Below are 22,505 nucleotides of genomic sequence, written 5' to 3' on the forward strand. Positions count from 1 at the left end.
AGTATTTTTTCGCAGACACCAGACTTTTCCACGTCACAATAAAACCGAGACTCTACTAAATCAGTTAAGTTATCAATGTAATATATTTATTTGTCTTCCCAGTTATAACTGGCAACGTAATCCTAACTAAATTAACTTACCCTTAAAATCTTAACATAACAAGATTTCTCTGCCGATGGCTGGGAAAACATCTCGTTAGCCAATTACAGGGTATAAATAGTGATCACATGGAGGGTTGATATTGATTGTGGTATATTTTGATAGATTTGATCAGAAAATTGATATAAATTCAAATTCAAATCATCTATTCAGAAATTAGACCTTCACAGGCACTTTTTCTCGTCATTTTTTTATATTTATAGTTATTTCTCACAAGCTATAAACTACTGGCATTTCGGAACGACCACTGCTGAGAAGAAATGCCGAAAGAAACTCATTTGAACAGTGTTGGTCCCTATCATGCCAGAAGGGCTTACCATTATTGTTTCTTACAATGTTTATTCTAATAATATACAAAAGTACATAATATACATAGTCACAAGGTATATCAAAACAGGTTATGATTGTGATCCGAGTGCTGATTATAAATATACATATATATATCGATGTGAAACAGAATTAACTTACATAAAATATACGAGAAACGAGATGACCCGTTCCCTCTCGGCACCCGTTCACGAGTTGACGCATGGGTCAGCCATCGCGTATAGATACGTTAGCGGAAAAATTATGTTCATCTAATATACTTGAAAGTATAAATGTTTGACCTTTCACATCGAAATGGATCAAACAACTTCATAATCGCGACGTCAGGCAACCAAGATCCGATTAGCAATCGTCAAATACTAGTTCTGAATGATTTCACGGAGACCGCTAGGGTATTACAGACCAATATATTTTTGTGGTGGGTAAGTTAAGACTACTAGAATAAAAAGTAAATTTTGTATGTGTATACGCATGTATTTATTTTTCATATGATCGAGGTCTATAAAGCTCTTGGGTGGTTGGAACTTATGTTCCAATAAAACCATAAATAACCCATATACAGCAAAAAACAATCAACCCATAAATTACTCCATCTCTCTCAAACACACCCAATAATCATCATATCCAGTGTATGCTAAAACTGTTCTCAGATATTATTCAAGTCGCCTAAAAGCATCTGACACGACTTTTTACGACTACCTACCGCCATCTAGTGGCAGGTAGTTGCATACAAGTGAACCGAATCTGTCCGCCAGTGCGCGCAGATTTCCTCACGATGTTTTCCTTCACCGAAAGTAAGTGGTGGTCTATGAAAACTACATGAGTTAGATTGGAATACAAACTCATGTGGCATGAGTACGATTCGAACCTGGGACCTTTCGATCACAGGCGGAAGGTCTTAACCATTGGGCCACCACCGCTTCGCTTCACACACTCAATAAAAAAGAAAGATCTTATGTTAACTAAGTTAATATAACTTAATAACCTTTCCTTAATACAACTTCAATCAACACCAGGCGTTGCATAAGACCAAAAATTCATATATCAAGAAAACTCTAGAAATTCTACGTAACCACAACCACTGTTTTACGACCTCTCTGAAAATGCATTAGCACCCTTCAGTCGTGTGCTTCTCAAGGTTTTTTGCGGGGTGAAGTGGGTCTGGTTAAAGTGGTAGCGGATCTTGAAACTTACAATGGGTTTTGTCCTGACGGTCCCAGTGATGAATAGCTTAATTAAAGCAGAAGAGGCAACAAATAATACACTATGTAGTGTAATTAATTGTGATTACACTTTTGTGTGTGGTGTTCGTTGCGTCTCTGTTGAAGATGATGTCGAAAATTTCTTATTCTATACATATTTAACACTGTTTTCCCATGCGAATTTTCGACTTCGAGTCATTAGCTATTAGCGGCTCGCCCCGTCTTCGCTCGAGTGAAACCATAATAAAAAAGTAGCCTATGTCGCTCCTGAAGGTTTTGCCTATCTTTGTGCCAAACTTCATTGAAAGCGGCCTAGTAGTTTTCGACTTTATCAATTACAAACAAACAAAAAAAAAACAAATGTTTTATAACATTAGTATGGATTAATGTTCTAAATTTGATCAGAATTGATATGCCCAGTCTTGACTGATGTGTGGCTACCATAGATAAAATAAATATATATATAAATTGATCTACGGTGGCTACTCTGTGGCCTAAATTCGTTGATATTTTTTATGAATTTTGATACAAATGTGGCTATATACCTGAGGTCCTTCAAGAACCTATCAAATGTTGTATAAAATCCACATTTGTGAATTCACGTCTGTAGAGAAAATGCTGCGGTGAAGTTTGTTACGTCGCTTCTTCTTTGAAGTGAATGTTGTATGAAAAACAAACTATAGTATGACTTTGCAGATCTTTTGTAACACTAGAAATGTATAGGAAATAAATACTATATTAGTATAATACAAGACTTTACCTTGTACGCTATGATAATTGAATTAAAAACCTCTTATAGGCAAATTAAAAGTGAAAAGAGAAAAACAAACAACAATAGCGTATATGGACCAAATAAAGGAGATAGCAAGATTGGTGTCGTATTGGTGTGGACCGATTCTCACGCAATCGAAGCTCAAATCATAAATTTTCTTAATTTTCTTAATTCGAAGGTTTTATGCAAATTTACGATGGGAAAAATCGTTTGACTGATGCATTGAATTGAACTCTTTCAATTGCGATTATTTCGTAAATCAAAAAATCGTGTTAAATATTCTAAAAAAATAATAAGAAAATTGGTCAAACCATGGTAAAACCGATTGCTCAAGATAGAAAGAAGGAAAAAACTCCATCGACAAGAAAGATATTCCAAAATGTTGAATCAATGAATTATATAATAACGTTCAAGCACGCGATACATCACTTCTTCTTCATAACAATGGAATGAAACACACACAACAACTTTCTTGGCATTATTAATGGAGTGGTTTGCCATTGCCTTCTCCATTTCACATACAAGTTAATAAGAATCAACCGGTGTGCAGGTTTCCTCACGATGTTTTCCTTCACCGGTAGCAAGTGGTGGCCGATGAAAACTACTATACATGAGTCAGATTGGTGTACAAACTCATGTGGCACGAGTAGGATTCGAACCTGGGACCTTTCGATCCACAGGCGGGCGTCTTAACCATTACACAACCACCACTTCATACATCACTAGTGCAAGACTAATATAAAATTACACATTCACTTATAATACTATAACGCGAGAACAACTAATAAACCAGCTTTTAATACACCAAAAAGCCAGCTCGTCTAATATAAATATTCATTAAAGCTGCAGCTCTAAAATCCAGGTGTTGGTAGAAGCTGTAAAACTATGGCGTTACGTCGAAAGTTTGAGAACAGCTGGTTAATTTATACAAAATTCTCGTTGTACTAGGATTTCGGTTGTTAGAAGTATATTAACATAATTTGGTCTGTTATGGTTTGAAAATGGTCAGTGATATTTAAAGACTTACTTAAAAAATTTTAAGCGGTGGTGGCGTAATGGTTAAGAACGCTCACTTGTGGATCGAAAGGTACATGGTTCGAATCCTACTCGTGCGACATGAGTTTGTACACCAATCTGACTCATGTATAGTAGTTTTCATCGACCACCACTTGCTTCCGGTGAAGGAAAACATCGTGAGAACCTGCCCTTTGATTGATTACCAACTTGTGAAATGGAGAAGGCAATGGCAAACAGCTCTATTAATAGTGCCTAGACAGTCATGTGTGTTTCATTCCGCGTAAAGCCATGAGGAATACGACTGTTTTCTTCTTCATAGTCGTATTCTTCATGGCTGAGGGTCGTGGTCATTTAAACGTGATGATGAATGATGACAACAATATTTTAAAATCGGAATGTAGTTACGAAATACAAGGTGTCGTATTGTTTTGTTCAGTTCGTCAATGCAAGAGACATTCACATTTATCCCATTTTTCTTACGCTACTGGAGGAAATATCGAAAAGAACACATACCTTGTTCCTAATTTTTTTTTTTATTTACGCTGCTATGTTGTGTATGTTACGGCTTAACCCCGAAGAGCGGTTTGATCTAGGTTTACTCGGGTAAATCTCTCAAGTTCAAAAGTATCAGTTGGGTTAATCTGGATATAACTTTAACTTGATTTGTTATCAGGTGGACGGATGATCGTATATCAACAGCCGAATTTCATTTCGCGAATTTTTTTGGTTTCGCAGCGTCACAATCTGAAGATCGCGATAAGCGATGAATCTCTTCAAAATAATTAAACGTTGTGTTTCAAAAGTGTCGTTAACGTTCAAACTTAAAGCGACAACTACATATAACACATCACAAAACATAATAAAATACCGACACAAACTCCTGTTCGCCTTTACACAATAGCTTTTGTGTGCTATCAGCGAAAAATCCCATTATGGAAGACGCGATTCATCGTATAACAATTTCTAAAACAAAGTGTTTTTTCAGTGTAATTAATAATGATGCTTGGTGATAAATCATGTGGGTTTGTTTGGTTATCTTTTGGCATAAATTATAGTACTATAGAGGATTTATAATAATGCAACCGAACAAGAAAAGATTAGAGACAGGCAGAGCACTTACAATAATGAGAAAAATATGTTTGGTTTTCTTTACGGATCTATTAATCAAATTAACAAAAAAGGTATAAACAACATCTCTTATCTTTTTACTGTTACATGTATTAATTTTGGAGTATGCCAGAATCGTAACTTGTATTGAGTTGTAAACTGATTTTTTTACCATGATTACGGTTAGGGACTTATTGGCCATAGAAAGAAAGAAAGAAAGAAAGAAAGAAAACATTTATTTGCCAAAAACATGAGTACAAATAGTCAAAATGAATTAAACCTACACGTTTTACCGAATATAGGTATGCAAATATAATTAAATAAAAAGAGGAGCAAGCTATCCACTACAAATCCAAAACAAAAAAAGAATTATAATGTACTTATACTAGCCCTAAATTCGAGCATAGCTCAAAAGCTATGGCCAATAAAGAAAATAATACAGAATATAATTACGAAAATGAACCAATGAGAAATGAATATGATAGATTGGTTGACGATGGAAAGGATGGCCCTGGACATATATGGTTGGCTTAGATGGAGGCCTGCACAAGCAGTGGGTCACGAAGGGCAGATGCTGTTGATAATGAAGTGGTAACGTAGTTATTTTTATTGTAATTTACATATATATATATCTGCTTCAAACATGTTGCAAGATTCCATCCGAGACATAGGGATATAGCGACATAGACAATTTTAATAAAAGCTCGTAATAGACGGAGAGGCAGAGCCCAAAAAAGTCTCTGAATTTATTAAGCCTGGTTTTTTTTCAGGTGATTGTAATTATAATTTACAGTAAAATGACCTGGTCAGTCAAGCGCCCATCAGAACAGGTGTCTCAGGTGCGCGTTCAAACATGTCGTAACCACCGACATACTAAAATCAATTTATTAAGGCTGAAACTTTATAAACTTTCTTTTTTATATATATAAATAATATACATAACAAACAATACATAATAATAATAAGGAACATAGCTGGTCAGTCAGCGCCAACGTACGTAGCGAGAGTTATGAACGTGCAATTCGTTTATTACGCGTGAAACTTTTTTAGCAAGTACTACTGACTATATTATTAATAAATAAAATGGTCAGTCAACCATTGTTTAGAACAACGCCCGTCAGTCAGTGAAAAAAGGAACGAAATTTTTTCGCTCTCTATGGGTGACTCTGCCTCTTGGACTATAATAAGCTTCTATGGAAGACCCTAACTTAACCGCAGCATGTAGTTCAAGTTAAAACAAGTTAAAACATTTAACACGTAAAAGTGAAGGCGTGTCGCGAAAACCTCAATCTCCAGTTTAAATAGAGTTTAAACAAGTTTCCGTTAGTTAAATTTAGTTCTACGGTTTAGAGAATACAGTTTGTATCTGTTTTTGTTTTTTTAATAATCGTAGAAGCATTATTTTTACCTTCAAATACATTTCTAGCTCCGTAAATCACATTGAAAATTCAATATATTATTAATATGCGCCCCAAAGATCCCACTCGCCCCTGACATTAACCGCATATGAATGACAATAGTGCACCGCCGACATGTAGCGGGCGCTATCGCTAAATGCAGCCCTATGCATTATGCACGCGTCATCTGTGCGACGCTTCGGGGTTTGGTGAGGTGTGGTGCCTCTTACAGCGAGTTTATAAGATAAAAGCTGTATCATTTTAGGCTTGCGATTCGCGCATTCATTCTGTGCTGTTATATATTCCTGGTGGCCCGTCCCGGCTTCGCTCGGGTAAAAACATAATAAATTATACACCTAAACCTTCCTCAGGAACCACACTATCTATTGGTGAAACCGTATGAAAATCCGTGCAGTAGTTTTTGAGTTTATCGCGAACAGGCAGACAGTCTGTCTGTCTGTTCGCGATGAATACGTGCACAGGACTTTGTTTTATAATATGTAAGGATAAGAACTAGATGGTCGGATGAGCTAAGGGCATTCGACAGACATTGGTTGGAGAAGGCCAAAGAAAGAAAGAGAGAGGGGAGGCTTTTGCCCAGCAGTGGGACATGTTATAGCTAATAAAAAATGAAAAAAAGGATAAGGATGATTATTACAGCTATTGCCCGCTCCTATACCCGTTTTAGTCTCAATAATCGAGATGAAAAGATTATGCACCGTGTCCTTCGTATTCTAAACTATACGAACTCAAAATTCTAGGTAGATCGATTGAACATATAGAGAATGAAGAAGTAACAAAGATAGGTGTATAACAAAAAAAACTTTCGCATTTATAATATTAGTTAGAATTACAATAATTGCAGTCACGTAGATTTTGAGCCACAAATTTTCTTTAATCACACACATTCTAACTTTTGTAATTGAAATGAAAAAATAAAAAGTTTTAATTGTGTACCATAAAAATTGCAATAATAATCAGTGCAACTGAATTTAATTTAGTCTTGCCACCATCTGCACCCAACCTCAACACATGTTTATCTGTACAAATCTTTAACACATCATGACGTTTTTACACCGCCATCAATGGCGCCACACCTCAATAATTCATACATTCTGCTACGGGTATGGTCCAATCTTAGCGTTTCACTTTTACGACCGCCAGCGTTTACTGCGCTCAAACTTTGCAGATTTTGAATATAAAATATTACGACATATTTAGGAAAGCTTTTAGAGGTAACATTCTAACTTGCAACTTTACACACGAGAGGTATTAAGCAAGATCTAAGTATTGTTTAAGATGATGCTTTTATTATGAAGTATGCTCAGTAGAGGGTGGTCGGGCTACAGCCATATCTGGTTACTTTTGTACTGGCTTTTATACGAGAACTATTAGCCATAGTGTATTATATTGATTGTCTGCTTTTTGGTATAGCATTATTCTTTCAGTATCGGAAAGCCTATTGCCAGTTTACTCAAATAAATAACAAATACTATCGAAACTTAGTAGTTTCCATATCGAAACTATTCGATTCGTCCGATTTCTAGTTTCGAGTTTTAGTAAACTCGAAATAGGTTCGAAAATGACAATAATAATTTTTCGCCGCAATTAATATTGTGCTTAAGCCTTTTCTATATCTGTCATAATTATTAAACTAGTGTAAAACAGAGAAACCCTTTGAAAATATTTTTTAACAATTATTCGAAGTTGAAAGTCATTCATTAGATGTCATAAAATTCATTTGAATTTCGTAATTATTTACTTCATTCTCAAAATGTAATGCTCAAAAACATTGAGCTCCCAAAAAAGAACGAATCCAACTTCCAAACAATCTGAAAGCGCCATTAAATTCTCTTAATACGTGGCAGAAAGTACAGAAAAGTACAAAATACAAATTAATTACAGGAGGTCCGAATAACGGCTATAATTTCAACTTTCGCCGCAATCTAAAAGTCAAACTCGCCAACCACCGCGAACTCATACAAAATGGCGGAGTTTTTAAGTAAATAGACTTCGGAACGTCCTGCGGGAAAACTTGTTGCAGCCTCGCGGTAGTGGCAATTTTTATAACCTCATGTTCATAAAGAGTTACAATCTTTTTTACATAATTTTTTGTTCGTTCACTTTAGAAATAGTCATTTTATGATTCCGTAACTCAGATTTTTTAAATAATTTCATGGAAAGTGCTCATGTCAGCCAATAGATGCTTGCAACACTAGAGAAACATGCGCGTTGCCGACGCCGTTGTGGACTACGCTCTTTAGCCATTGTACACGGTAAATATTGTCTTTCTCATCCCTTACACGACAAAAAATCATATCTTGTTTAATTGTTTGAATCTATATTATATAAATAAAAAAAATAATGCATAAGATTGTGACTTATATTATGTGAAACAACACTAACATAAAATATAGGATATAATATAAAAACTCTAACTGGAACTAAATTTTCTACCAACATACAGCAAAATCCTAGACCTTGTTTGTACCCTTAGACTTCGAAGTCGTAAAGCAAACGGGAGCTTTCGAAAGCTTAAGCATATTCCCAGGGTCATATATAAACAGATTTATGACCCAAACATATAATCCTTACCGCCTCCAATATGCGCCAATTCTGAACATTTATCTTTAAAATGGAGACGTAGTGGCGTAGCTCACAAATCGTAACAGCGACGTCGTAGCCGATACGCTGTAGCCGCTACGCCGTAGAAACTAAATCACCAACAAGTTTATTGATTTCAAACGCTCACCTATTGAGATGGTAATTCAAAAATCAAGCCCGTATTGCTCTCGTAATAAAGTTTAGATTAGAATTTATATTCAAGACTCGTACTTTTGTAGATAAGGGGACTTAGTGATTAAGAAAGTTCGTAGACTTGGGAGTTCATGTACAGTCTGCAAAAAGAACTTTATAAATGTTTTGTTTATCTCAAACAAATATTTATTTAATGAATACTAGAAGACCTTAAGCGCTTTTAATTATTTTTTAACTTTTAATTACTCTTTTGACCAGCAGTGGGGACTTAAATAATTATTTTTAAAAAAATATGTGTTTTCAACGAGTCCTGGAAATTAGGTAAGTTTTTTATTATACCTTTTCTAAAAGTAATTCTGTCAATAAATATCACAGAATACTATTAACGCGCCGCTCTCAACCGGCAAAATGACGTTCATTGAAAAGTGAGCTTTAAAACATCAGCTGTGAACATAATTTATATTGACAAAAAATTAGCGGACTCCGCGCTGTCAGCTCTCGTCTTATCAATGTGAGGACCAGGTGTCAGGTTAGAGTAGTGTAGAAGTATGCTAAAACTTCTTCTTCGTCTACTTTTTTTGAAATATTACAAATATTTCATTTTTAAGTGTCTACTGACACTTAAAATTAAGCCGCGTTCATCGTGTACCATCCAGGCTTGAATATTGGGAACTAAAATCAAAGGACAGCACGCCATATTTGCCACGTTGTAATGTAAATACTCCCTTAGACACAACCTTCTATAATATAACAATAATTATAAGCCGTCAGCCTTCAGCCGCTTTTTAAACAACATAAAATTCTAACACATCCTTCGCTTTACATACTTGAGGTTACAATATTTGTTAAATGTAATGCTCATTTTTGCCACGCCTTTGTGACGATTTCTTAACACAAAGAAATCATCGGGATAATTATAGACTATGTTTACACCCTTCCAAAACTCCATTACTCGGTAAAAGTATTGTATGTATGGCACCTAAAATTTATAACAAAATTCCACAACAAATTAAAGATCAGAATTTAAATTTATTTAAAAAGCACCTCAGGTCCTTGCTAATTGATAAATGTTTTTATAATTTGAACAATTCTTTAAATGATAGATTTAGATAAAAATTTAGTTAATTTAATTACTTTTATTTATTTGATTTTGTTTTTGTGGGATGATAGCATGCTCATTTAAATTTGCATTCCCGTGGACAGTGAAACATGTAGGATTAAGTGTTTCTTTTAAGACCACATCGTAAAAAACTCCTGTTTTTGCAAATAAATAATCTTTGTCTTTATAACATTCAAGACTCACGCGACACATCACGTGACTAAGAACGCTAATGATTTAAACTCCAGTCGTAAAGAAGGCTTTAATAACTTTATTGGACTAATACGACATCGTAACCCGTTCACCATAAAACTCGGAAGTCGGAATCACTCACATAAAACAAAGCCCAATAAACACATCGTATGCAAAGAGTGTCGTTCACGTAACGTATAACGTCACGTTTGCCAGTAACGTCTGCGTTAACGTTAAGCGTACCGATTTATATTCAAGGAGCATACGACTTATTACACGCCGCTATTGAATATCGTGCAATTTTGTTAACTTGTGACTTGGAGGTTGCTGTCGAAGGAATTAAGACTGGCTTGGAATATTAATGGGTTCGAGTGAATTGTAAAGTCTTCACGGAGAACGTCACTGGCGCAAAATGTCAACGCGAGAATTTCGTCACTTCATCTTTTCGAGTGTGTGTGTGTGTGTGTGCTAACACTGGTGTCAGATTTTATTCGAATTATTACGATCCTGACCCGAAATCCTAACCCGGTCGTGGGTTACATTAGGAAATTAAAATATATATAATTACCTAAAGGCTGTTGATCTACCAGCGTAACCGTGGATTGCAGTTTTTTCAAGTTTGTTCAAGTAAATTACCGGGACAATAAACGTGTAACAACCATCCTAATATCCACACATCCATTAGCAATAGAAATATCCGAACTTAGTGAACTCCACGTTCCCACATCAAACGCACGCAGTTTTGATTTTGAACTAGTTTGGGGCAGTTTGCACTGGTAACTGTCTAGTTTTGTCCGGTTTTCTGGTCGAATGCTGTTCTTATGTTGTTTGTGGTTCGTTCATTGGTGAAGTTATATAAATTTTATTGTTATTGGATGGCACTTCTTTTCAATTGTCTGTTTTAGAAATACCTATTAATGTTCTGCTACTACTTAAAACCGCTATAGTTTCTTAATAGTCTACGCTTTTCAATTGATATGAAGAAGAAGACGTGTTTTTTTTTCAAATTTTACATTAAGTATAATAATACTAAATATCGTCCCAATAAATAAAAGTATAAAATAAAAGTAGCAGGTTGTACGTGGATGAGAGAGGCACAGGACAGAGGAGGCTGGCGTACGCGGAGAGAGACCTGTGCTCAGCTGTGGGCACAAAGAGGCTGGAATGATGATGATACTTAATGTATGCCTCATATTAGCAATAAACTACTAACATTTCGAAACGAACACTACTTCGAAGAAATACCGAATATTTTGTATCTATTACTTATTTTATATTAAACTGTACTACACAATATTTAAAACCCAAGCGTGACAAAGCCATGTCACGTGTCAACCCCTTCCCCCCCTAACCCCTGGTACGGTATCACGTTTATGGGAAACTTTGTAGGGGGAATTATACGTTCATTTGTTATAGCTCATTTGACATAATATTGTTTCTGAACTGAATTGGTGCTATATTTGTTACAAATTGTTCTTTCTTTTCTCTCTATCGTATATTCATTCTATCTAAATGAAATGTACCCTTTCTTTTTACATCAAAACAAACTTTGACTCACCGACTGGGCTCTCCTCATTCCAAAATGAATCATCCAGCGTGTAATCAGCTTCTGTAACAAACAGACACACACGCTCAAAGGAGTTCTCATTACGGGACAAGCTGTTATTAAACAGACAGAGAATAGTTTGACGAAATGTATAATTATAGCAAGTGTAATTGAATGTTCGCTCGTGTGTTATGCAGAAATGTTCATATTTATGTGTAACTTATGCCCGCGGCTACGCCCGTATCAATTTCCCAAAGGAATAGTACTTTTTAGAGATGAAAATTAGCCTACATAATTTTCTGTATTCATTAATGTATGCGAAATTTCGACAAAATTGGTGGCGTCAATTAACCCACACCCAAACCTACATTAGGAGGTAAAGAACCAACATGCTTTGAATTCGTAATTTTAATTTGTATTGGATCGGGACTTTTTACTCCCTGTAAACAGGAAAGTTATGGATTACAGTGGTTAAAGTAATGTAATTTATCAACACATGAGTAATTTCAGATTGTTGTATTGTTTCACTACTATCTGACCTGCAATCGTGCAAGCAGCTAAGAATCAAGCTGAGTAGAGTTTACCACCAACTTAATAAAAGTTCTAGAACGCTTTTTTCGGCAGTCGGGTAGAAAATAACTCATTTCACCCTCGCAGACTGTAACCGTATATTTCCAGCACCTTTGTCTCGCTAACGAGGTAATTATAATAACAATGGGAATAAAAAACGTCATTGCTGTAACAAGCCATTGTAAAATTTGAGAACTCACCGTGGTAATTATTTCTTGGCCGCTATTTTTTGACCTCCCACGCATAAAGGGTGTTGCCAGAGCCATGTCCCATTGCTAAGTCGCGCTCCGTCGTTTCGATTATTATAAATTACCATAAAAAAGTATCTATCTGATTTGACTTGATGGTAATTACCATATATGAAAGTTTTTGATGTGTGTATGTATGTATGTTTGTTACTCTTTCACGCAAAATCTACAGGACCGATTGCTTTGATATTTGGTACACGGGTATAGAATATAACCTGGAATAATACATAGTCTACTTTTTATCCAGAAATTCCCACGGGAGCGAACCCCCGAGGGGTAGAATATAACCTGGAATAATACATAGGGTTCTTTTTATCCCAAAATTCCCACGGAAGCGAAGCCCAGCAAGGCGCAGGCGCAGTTATTTAATATTTTTAAGCCACATTAATTGAAATCCCGCAATGAAATTAATAATTTTTGAATTTTTAATATCTTCAAAACTCACGATCAAAATCTCATTCTTAGACATGAAACCATACAAAATTGTTGCAAGATATATACTCGTTTAACTACATTGTACAAAATATCGCAGTCCATAATCATGCCACTGTTATGTTATGTTTTACGACATAATAAGGCAAGACTTTTATATAAAGAATAGCTTTCGTTGTAAAAGGAAGAGATTTAAGTACTGGGCACTTAGCAAAATTTATGATCTTTTGTAGAGCATGAAATATATGCTAATCTTTCACAAAATAAGATCTAGAAGCATTGAACGATATCCTTTTTCCATTTTATTTGGACACGGGTCTTCTCGTATATTTGCGTCAGAGGAAGTCTACTGCGAGTTATCTCGGTATAGAGTCTGTCTTTGTCGATCATGTTACTTAGCCACGTGGTGAGCATTGAACGACATTCACGGGGGAATATCGAGCGGTCCAGGGCGGGGACCACACAAGGAATAAAAAAACATTATTTACAATCTAAAGCCCCTCAATGGCCCATTCATTGCAAATAATCAATCAGTGGGCACTGGGTCCACCATTTCAGTTTAATAGTGCGAACTGTTGATCGTTTTGGGCTTGCCCCAAATAGGGCTCGCCCAAATGGGCCTTAATGTTATTGCATTGTTTTGATAAAATATTAGTGGTATTTGGGGCGATTTATGTAATTTACTTGATTACTGTAGCTACTAAATAAAAAGATTTCATTCTGCAGTGGAAGAATTGATAGATCAAATGTTTTTTTTTTTCATTTTGAGTAGAAATAAATAAATACAATTTTTTTCCGTAGCTGACTACTTAACAGACAATGCACGGCTAACATTACTCTCCTTAAATAGTTTGTAATTTTACAGAGTACTGTGCCAAAGTATAAATAAACATATAAACGCCGTAAACTCGAAAATTACCCGACGAATTTTTGTACGGTTTTCACCAATGGACAGATTCCATAAGTATATAATTTTAGTTTTCACCCGAGCTAAGCCAGCACGTACTGTTAATAACTTAATACATTTTGTAAATTACACGTGATAAAGCAAAATCTGAACGATAAGGGTTATAAATATGATCTATCTTCCGTGGCCTATCATCTTAAACCGCCGACTAAATCACTTCCGGTGTCCAACAGCAATGGCGGCCGCACTTCCGGCCCGCTGGCCTGCAAATTATACGCCTCGTCGATTAATACATATGGATCTATATTTGATAATTTAATTGCTATATGCCAGATATATTTAACAAAAAGGGTTTGGCTAATTTTGTGGCGTGTAATCTGTGGCGTATTTTTTTTTTGTGGCCAGTGATATTTATGGATTATAAATTGAAGCAACTTAATAAAGAAAAATATTATAGTGTAAAACTAAACTAAGTGATAACGGAGCAAACATTTATTCTTTTTATTATAAGTCAGCATTAAAAAGGACTCGACCTCATTTACTTTGTTACAGTTTGACCTCCCGTCAATGGTAGTTGAGTATAGAATATGAACTAGTATAAATTTGAAGCTTCAAAGGTTCCTTAGTAAAAAAATGTACCAAGTTTGCACTATTATATTCAATTTTTTATCCTATTATTATAAATGAGAAAGTAATTTTGTTTCTTACGTCTTTACGCTCTATCTACACAACCAATCTTAATGAATTTTTGCACACATGTAGTTATTATGGAGAAGAACACACCTTTCATCCCGGAAAAATAACTGTTCCCGTTGGAATTAGACGCGGGAGAAGCCGCAAATAAAAGTTAGTTAAAAAACACTATAAATGTATATTACACTTGCCCAGTTGGATGCCGAGCCGATTCCAAAACAAAGGTCTTTTAGACATTTTAATATAACATTTTTGATGATTTAATGGTCTTTTTACTGATGGATAAAATCTTGAAGGTCTACTACTGTGTACTATAAACTATTCAAAATTTATCGAGATACTAAAAAATAGGAGAATTTCAGCCGCAGCATCTTAATTTATGTTCAAGGACTACGTCCCTGCTACAATTAACTTTTGAACGCAGCACAATTAATTTTAATTAGAAATACTTAGGGAGAAGGAAAAAAATGAAATTTACAAGAACCGCCTAAGGGACGTTCACGAAATGACATTTGGTAGGTATAATAGCTTATAGTATGATATATTTTCCGAGGGAAAATAGGTTACAACACTAGTTGAATCAGACACTATGTATACTATATAATGTAATAGACTATATTTCAAAAACATACACTTTTCCACATTTAAGAAGAATTACATTCACGAAACTGACACTAACGTGATGCCGTGAATTAATACCATGGATTTAAGAGTACATACTAATTCCATGATTAATACTTACTAATAATGAATATTAAATTGTTGGGATAATTTAATATTACAATATTTAATCGTAATATTAAAATATTAAATGGTCGGAATATAATTAATAATAATTTGTATGGAACTTGAATGACAGTGACATATTTGACGTGACATAACTATTAAGTCAAAATCGCATATATATACATGTATATAAAACGTAATTCAATTGATGAATTCGACTTCTTGTTTGTGTTCAAATATTTTTTAACATGAAATCCCGTAATTTTATACTACCAAGCGGGCGAGGCGGTCACCACAATCACTATCAATAAATATTTACTTTTTAAATGGTCGACAACGCTCATTGGATGCCTCATATTTCAGTCGCTAATCATTTACCATACCGACACGCTTGCTCTTTAAGCAGTATTCCATGAAAATAAACCAATCAGTTACAGGATCATCTCAAAGCTCTAATTGTACACTAAATGCGTCACAACTTCCCGTTTAATTATGGGAGCACACTAATTTATCTCCATACGTACTTTGCATATCCAACCACACGTAAAGGCACGTTGACATGAAAATAAATATTGTTAATTTTTATAACAATTACTATTTAATTAAAAAGATATTCTGGAAAATAGGGCTATGGTCGCGTGCCGTGTAAATATTACCGTATTTTCAAATAATTTTGTTTTGAAATTAAATAATATAATGTACAATTTCGAAAATAAATTAATTCATTCATTCATCCTTTAAATTATGTTCAGAAATATATAAGGCGATTTACAATTCATAAATTTGGTACAACCTCAATTAAAGCGTGATTGTTGCCCAATTTTAGTATTAATTGCATACTTTCTCAGTTTCACTACTGTTAAATTATCAAAAACAATATATCTCTTCTTCATAGTCGTATTCCTCATGGCTGAGGGTCGTGGTCATTACGTGGAATGAAACACACATAACAACAACTTTCTAGGCACTGTCAATGGCGTGGTTTACCATTGCCTTCTCCATTTCACACACAATTTAATAATCAACCAGTGTATAGGTTTCCTCACGATGTTTTCCTACACCGGAAGCAAGTGGTGGTCGATGAAAACTATTATATATGAGTCAGATTGGTATACAAACTTATGTGGCACGAGTAGGAATCGAACCTGGAACCTTTCAGACTCCTGCTTGTGGGCAGGCGTCTTAAACATTACACCACCACCGCTTCCGTAAAACAATATAATATTTTATATTATTTTTTTATAATATTTTAATGATAATATTTTATGACAAAAGGAGCTTATGAATATACACGGCTTCAAATGAATTCGATCTAGCCTTGTTTAATCTTTGAACATTTCATTTTTTCGCCCTTTTTCAAAAATTTATTCATTTATAGTTTGTCGGTGCGACCAACACATACATTCACACTACATACATATACATAAAGCGGCGATCTGTTCAAACCTTAATAGAACAAATAGACGACATTCTGATCATCTGATTATTTTAAATTGCAATTCTATTCCAATATTCAATAACAAAATATACACATATTATTCTTCATTTATATTTAAACTAGCTGCGCCTCTTGTCTTCGTTCTCGTGGGAATTACGCCTTACTAAAATCAGGGCCAACAAAATCGGCGCTTCAATGACAATGCCTGACGCCATATGTACTGGTGTGAACGTAGCCTTACCCTCATAATTACAGCGCATCAGAATTCAGCACGCGTTGCTTGTGTATGCAGTTTTATGAGTCGGCTTTAGTGGAGCACGTATGATATGACGTTTTAATTATAATGTAATTATGACAAAAATAACTGTGTGACTCGTCACATTGGAGTCAGTCGGCAGTATGCACAGTCGAATCGGTAGTATGAGATTAATATTGTAATCGACGGCACATCAATTTACATTTATTAAGACCTATTTGTTTTTTTTTGTTACAAAATCAAGGTTCGAAAGATCGATCTTACGTTTGGACGTCACAAAAATGGAGTTACGATGTCCAATATTGATGGAATTGTTGAATCTAGACACAGATATGAGAACATTACATTGTGTTCTTATCTGTGAAGTAAAATGAAGCGAGTATCGCTCAGGAAGACCAGTGAAGCGGAATTTTTTGATTTGTACTTATCGACAAAGTAAGTGAGTAGTTAAGTATTTTTTATTTATTATGTTACTTCTATTAATAAAATAATAAAACCTGCGACCACGAGTCATCACAATAAAATAGATATCACTTTAAAATAAAAATCGTTCTTCATAATTAAATAAATAAATAATATATTAGGGCAAATCACACAGATTGAGCTAGCCCCAAAGTCAGTTCGAGACTTGTGTTATGGGATACTAACTCAACGATACTATATTTTATAACAAATACATACATATATATAAATATCCAAGACCCAGGCCAATCAGAAAAATATCATTTTCCATCATGACCCGGGACCTCTCGGTTCAGTAGCAAGAACCTTACCACTGCGCCACCGAGGTCGTCCAATAGTCTTATTCCTCATGACCTAGGGTCATGATTATTATGTGAAATGAATCATACACAGCAACATTATTAATGAAGTGATTTGCCTTCGCCATTGCACACACAAGTTAATCAACCAGTGTGCAGGTTTTCTCACGATGTTTTCCTTCACCGGGAGCGAGTGGTGGTCGATGAAAACTATACTATTCACTATACTAGTCAGATTGGTATAGAAACTCATGTGGCACGAGTAGGATTCGAACCTGGTCCCTTACGATCCACAGGCAGGTGTCTTAACAATTACACCACCATCGTTTTAAAATAAAAATACCTAACAATCAATCTTCGTCAGAAAAACTTTCCGTTTCTTATTTCGCCAATTAAAATATTATTTTATTAAAATAATAAATAAGTCTCAGATAATTTGACCAAATGAAGAAAATCTACGTTCATTAAGTAAAAAAAAAACTTGCACAAATAGGGAGTATTATTGCACATTTATCCCGCCAGAGTTATGTATGTTAGATACACAAAAGCTTTCCCGCCATTTGCTATGTCGATTAAAACGTTTATTTGAGAATATTTTATTAATCCTTTCATTATGTAAGCATTTGTTTATGAAAGTATACAACAATGTAGCATATTCGGGTGCCGATATATTGGGAAAAATCGTTTTCCATAAGTTAAAAAAACTTCGAAAATTATGGAATACTCTTCACTCTGTAAAATTTTCGAGCCAGTAAACGGTCGAAAAGAAGCTCCGAACACTTCACACGTAAAGACTTATTAAAATATGGACTTCATACAGGTAAGATCTTCAGTCAAAATCAAGTTTATATCAGTTTATGACCACAGTTGACCAATTAATGCAGAACATAACCTAAAATATTGTTATTATTTTCAGGATAATCCACTAAGTCCTTCGTTTCCTTTAAACTTGCACCACGATTGCGTAGAAGGTATTTTGGTCGTAAATCTGCAACAATATTGAAAATTGGCGCTTTTTGTCTTCATTAGCAATCTTTGTGTACCTTAGAACCAGTAGCGCCATCTGCGCTAAGCTTTGCGTAATATTGTATAAAAATTTCATTAAAATTTTACATAGCACTGGCTGGATAGAAAAATATCCAATAAATAAATAATATACCCCAACTCGAATTGTAAAATGAAGACGCTAGGAAGGCAAATATAGACTGGCTTCCTTTAGAAATGTGAAGGAATGTTTCATTATAATTAAGATTAAGAATCTCTTTTTTAATACGTTTCGAAGTCACGCTTGCGTTTTAATTAAGTTGAATGGAACGTGAAGAGAAATATTTTAGTTAATCAGGTAATTGTAATTAATCTACATTTAATAGCAAAAATTCCATACTAATACTATAAATGCGAAAGACTGTCTGTTCAGCTTTTACGGCTAAATCACTGGACCGATTCTGAGAAATACGGGCCGCCAGTTTGGATTAGGATTATAAGTACAGATATTAAAATTACCTACAGATTTAAAATATATAAAATTCATATTTCAAAATCGATTTTAAATACCATACGTAATTCAATTTCCGTTAGTGCAGATAACCTACAACAATATCATAAAGCACATTTATTAATAAAATGCCATACCTATACGTTTTTATTAAAAAAATTGTTCAAAAGCGCGCGCGACGTCACTTAAATCTCCATCATGTTCGTCCCAAATCAAATTATGATCTCGGTGCTCGTGTATGGGGCCATGTTAAAATTTATAATTACATACAGATACGTGACTTCGCGCGACGTGTCCAGGCTTAAAGTGTGAGGAAATCATTTAATTTCATTTGTTATTGTAAAATTTGGAAGGAAAACGCTTGTAACAGTTTCAGACGTTTTGGGGTTTCGAAAATGTGGGTTGCAATTGGTTAGAGTGGCTTGCAACAGCCTTTAATTTTGACTTTAAACTGCGCGCACAAAAACGCAAATTATGTAATTTTATTTCAAAAATTTTTATCACACTCTTAGATTTTAAAAAAAGTAATTTCCCGATCAGAAAGTCTAAAGAAAAACGTCCAACAAAGCGAAACGTCTAATGAGCATACTGCCAAGCTAGCTAATCGCCCATGTAGCAAAACGTCTAAATATGAAAAGGTCTATTTAACAAAACATATATATTTAGGAAATCAACAGTTTTTCATTATGTACACTCATGGACAAATTCAACCTTTCACAGCGTTGTTCTCATGTAATTATAACTGTTCCTTACACGGCCGTGCTAATAATAAATTCGCTGTCACAATTTAATTATAAATTTAAAACCCCAACTACACGAGGCGAGTAACGGCGTGATGCCGCACTAATACTGCATACAAATTACCTTCTAAACCAGGCAAATTTTACAAATTTCCGTATAATTACGCTAGTTTTACCGCTCAAAAACTAACGCAGCAGAACTGTTGGTGAAAGGGTTGAAAGTTTGCCGGCCAAATGATTGAGTAGTCTTATGTAATTTAAGAAAGGGAGGAATAGTATTCTCTTTATTTTTTTAACACCTGACGCAAAAAGAGGGGTGTTATAAGTTTGAGTGCTAAGTGTGTCTGTCTGTGTACTTGGCACCGTAGCTCATCAACGCGTGAAGCGATTTGGATGCATTTTTTTTTATTTGATAACATTTTTTTATGCGGTGGTTCTTAGATATGTTTGATCAAAATTGGTTCAGCCGTTGGAAAGTTGTAGTGAAATGAATACTGAAAGTCGGGGGATTCTTAATTTGTCTAACAAATAAACGTGTTTAACAGTGCGTTTTCCCGTTTTCTTAGTTACACATTTTGACGACCACCGTGGCCTAATGTTCATCATACCGGACTGCTACACTGGAGGTATCAGGTTCGATCCCCGGTTAGGGTCAAGATGGAAAATGATCTTTTTCAAATTGACCAGTGTTTTAGATGTTTACCTAAACATATATGATATAGAATATAGTATCGTATAAATTATTATGGTTTTACCCGAGAGAATTCAGGACGGGCTGCTAGTATATAATAAATAGGACACATCGAAACCAATCAAGTAAATTGGATGATATAGGAAACATGCAGATTTATCTATTTTTATATATTATGTAGTAGAAAAAATATATTATCCATGTCAATATTTCAAATTGAACATTTTTTAAGCTCCCTTCTAATCAGTCTCCATTTTTGACAAGACCTTGAAGATACGAAAATGACCGCCATTAGCCGAGACGACTGTAAATTACGATCAATTTTCAACAGTTTCCGATAGAGGCACAATTTTTCATAAGAAAATTCTGAAATTCGCAATTATGTCACCAGCCCGCGGTCCCAGGGGGGATGTGGTGTGAGGAGAGGGCAAAAGGCAGGGTTGTACATACGGTGACAAAATTTTAGAGGAAAAAAAATTTTTTTGAACAAACAACCACTTTTGGTAGCGTCCTATTTCAATGACTGTTACCCAACTAATTGTCTTAAAAATCAATCATAATTAAGATTTTTTCTTTCACTTCATGGCCTTAATATCATCCTAAATCCATTGGAGAGCTTCGCATCCAAATGTACGATATCAAGATAAACACCGTCTTCATATTTCGCACTCCTAGCATCTGTATGTATCTGTACGTAATCTACCATGCACACATAAGCTATCGAGTTCCTCGAAAACATCAGATTATCATAATAGACACGATACACAATAGTTTTCCTCGTTGGCAACCCTGTCGACGGATATGAAGTGACAAAAGACGTATCAAGTAACACGCGGGAATCTCTGTACCGGCTGGGATCGGGTTATTCACTACGGGACCACACGTCAGCTATGTTTATACCACACATGTGGTCAGATGATTTTAGATTAGAAATATATTTTTTTGTAATCAACATGGGTGAAAATATTAGGGGAAACCAGCCCAGCACTGGGACTTATACAGCTAGAAACAATCAACATGAGACTGCACTATTATTTGCCACTTCTCTCGCACAGATTGCAAAAGTCTAAGGTTAAGAAAAAGGACTATAAACTGGAGATCATTCTCATTGGCGATGGCTATCATCCATCTCGATCACATAATCTTACAATAAGCCATATATGTACTAGAAAATAATAACAATTTAGCAAGGTAATGTTGTAAGTAATTTTAAGATAGATATACTGATATTTCAGTAGAAATATACTGATATTTCAGTACGATCAAGAAAAATTAAAAAGTGTAAGTATTAGAATTATAAGTCCAAGTTGACTTAACGGATTTTGGTGGCCACCGTTTTCGATTTCATCAACATATGATACATTGCGTAATGGAAAACTATAATGTTTTCAAACAAAATTCTTCGTCGAGTTTGGTATAATTTCTCAACATCATTATTTATTTTAAGAAATAAAATAAATTGATAATAATGTAATCTGGGCGCTAGTTTGCAGCAACATAGCGCCTTGACCATTTTACCACACAGTCAGCTGCGTTACGTGTCGCACTGAATAACCCTCGAACCGGCCCGATCCAGTTTCCTTTATCTGCGAACGTGTCAATATTAGATATGGGATTTTTTGTCCTCCCATAATAAATCGGCCGACTGTTTTCTTTGCACGGTTTTTGTCCGGTTATAACTGGGGATTGGGAGATGTTCGATGCGATTCCGTTTTGAAAAGACATGTGTTAAGCTAGATTTTGTTTAGTTAACAGCTTACATTTGATGAGCGTTGGGCTATTGTGGTAACAGCGTTGACTATGGGAGTTGTCAAATCAAATATTTGTGATACTTAAGTAATATATAGCAAGCGTGGTGGGTGGGCCATACTCTTTATCCATTACCTGTGATTATAAATACTTGTCTGCATTTCTGGTTATGTCATCATTTTGACATGCATGACTGCGTTTGTGTCCAACAGATCCGCGTAGTG

At 35.0% G+C, this 22,505-nt stretch overlaps 1 protein-coding gene across 14 annotated transcripts in view; it reads right to left on the minus strand.

Annotated features, from left to right (window-relative positions):
* The window catches only part of mmd (mind-meld), a 486,484-nt gene that overhangs the window by 206,794 nt on the left and 257,185 nt on the right, over positions 1-22,505 (minus strand). For 13 of the 14 annotated variants that reach the window (XM_053770023.2, XM_053770013.2, XM_053770019.2 and 10 more), the window contains one exon: positions 11,588-11,638. The exons of the other annotated variant lie outside the window; for it this stretch is intronic. In XM_053770023.2, coding sequence (XP_053625998.1) covers positions 11,588-11,638 — 51 coding nt within the window. The remainder of the gene's footprint in view (positions 1-11,587; positions 11,639-22,505) is intronic. 14 annotated transcript variants of the gene reach the window in all.

Source organism: Plodia interpunctella, chromosome 3, assembly GCF_027563975.2.
Source record: "Plodia interpunctella isolate USDA-ARS_2022_Savannah chromosome 3, ilPloInte3.2, whole genome shotgun sequence".
NCBI classification, from domain to species: domain Eukaryota; kingdom Metazoa; phylum Arthropoda; class Insecta; order Lepidoptera; family Pyralidae; genus Plodia; species Plodia interpunctella.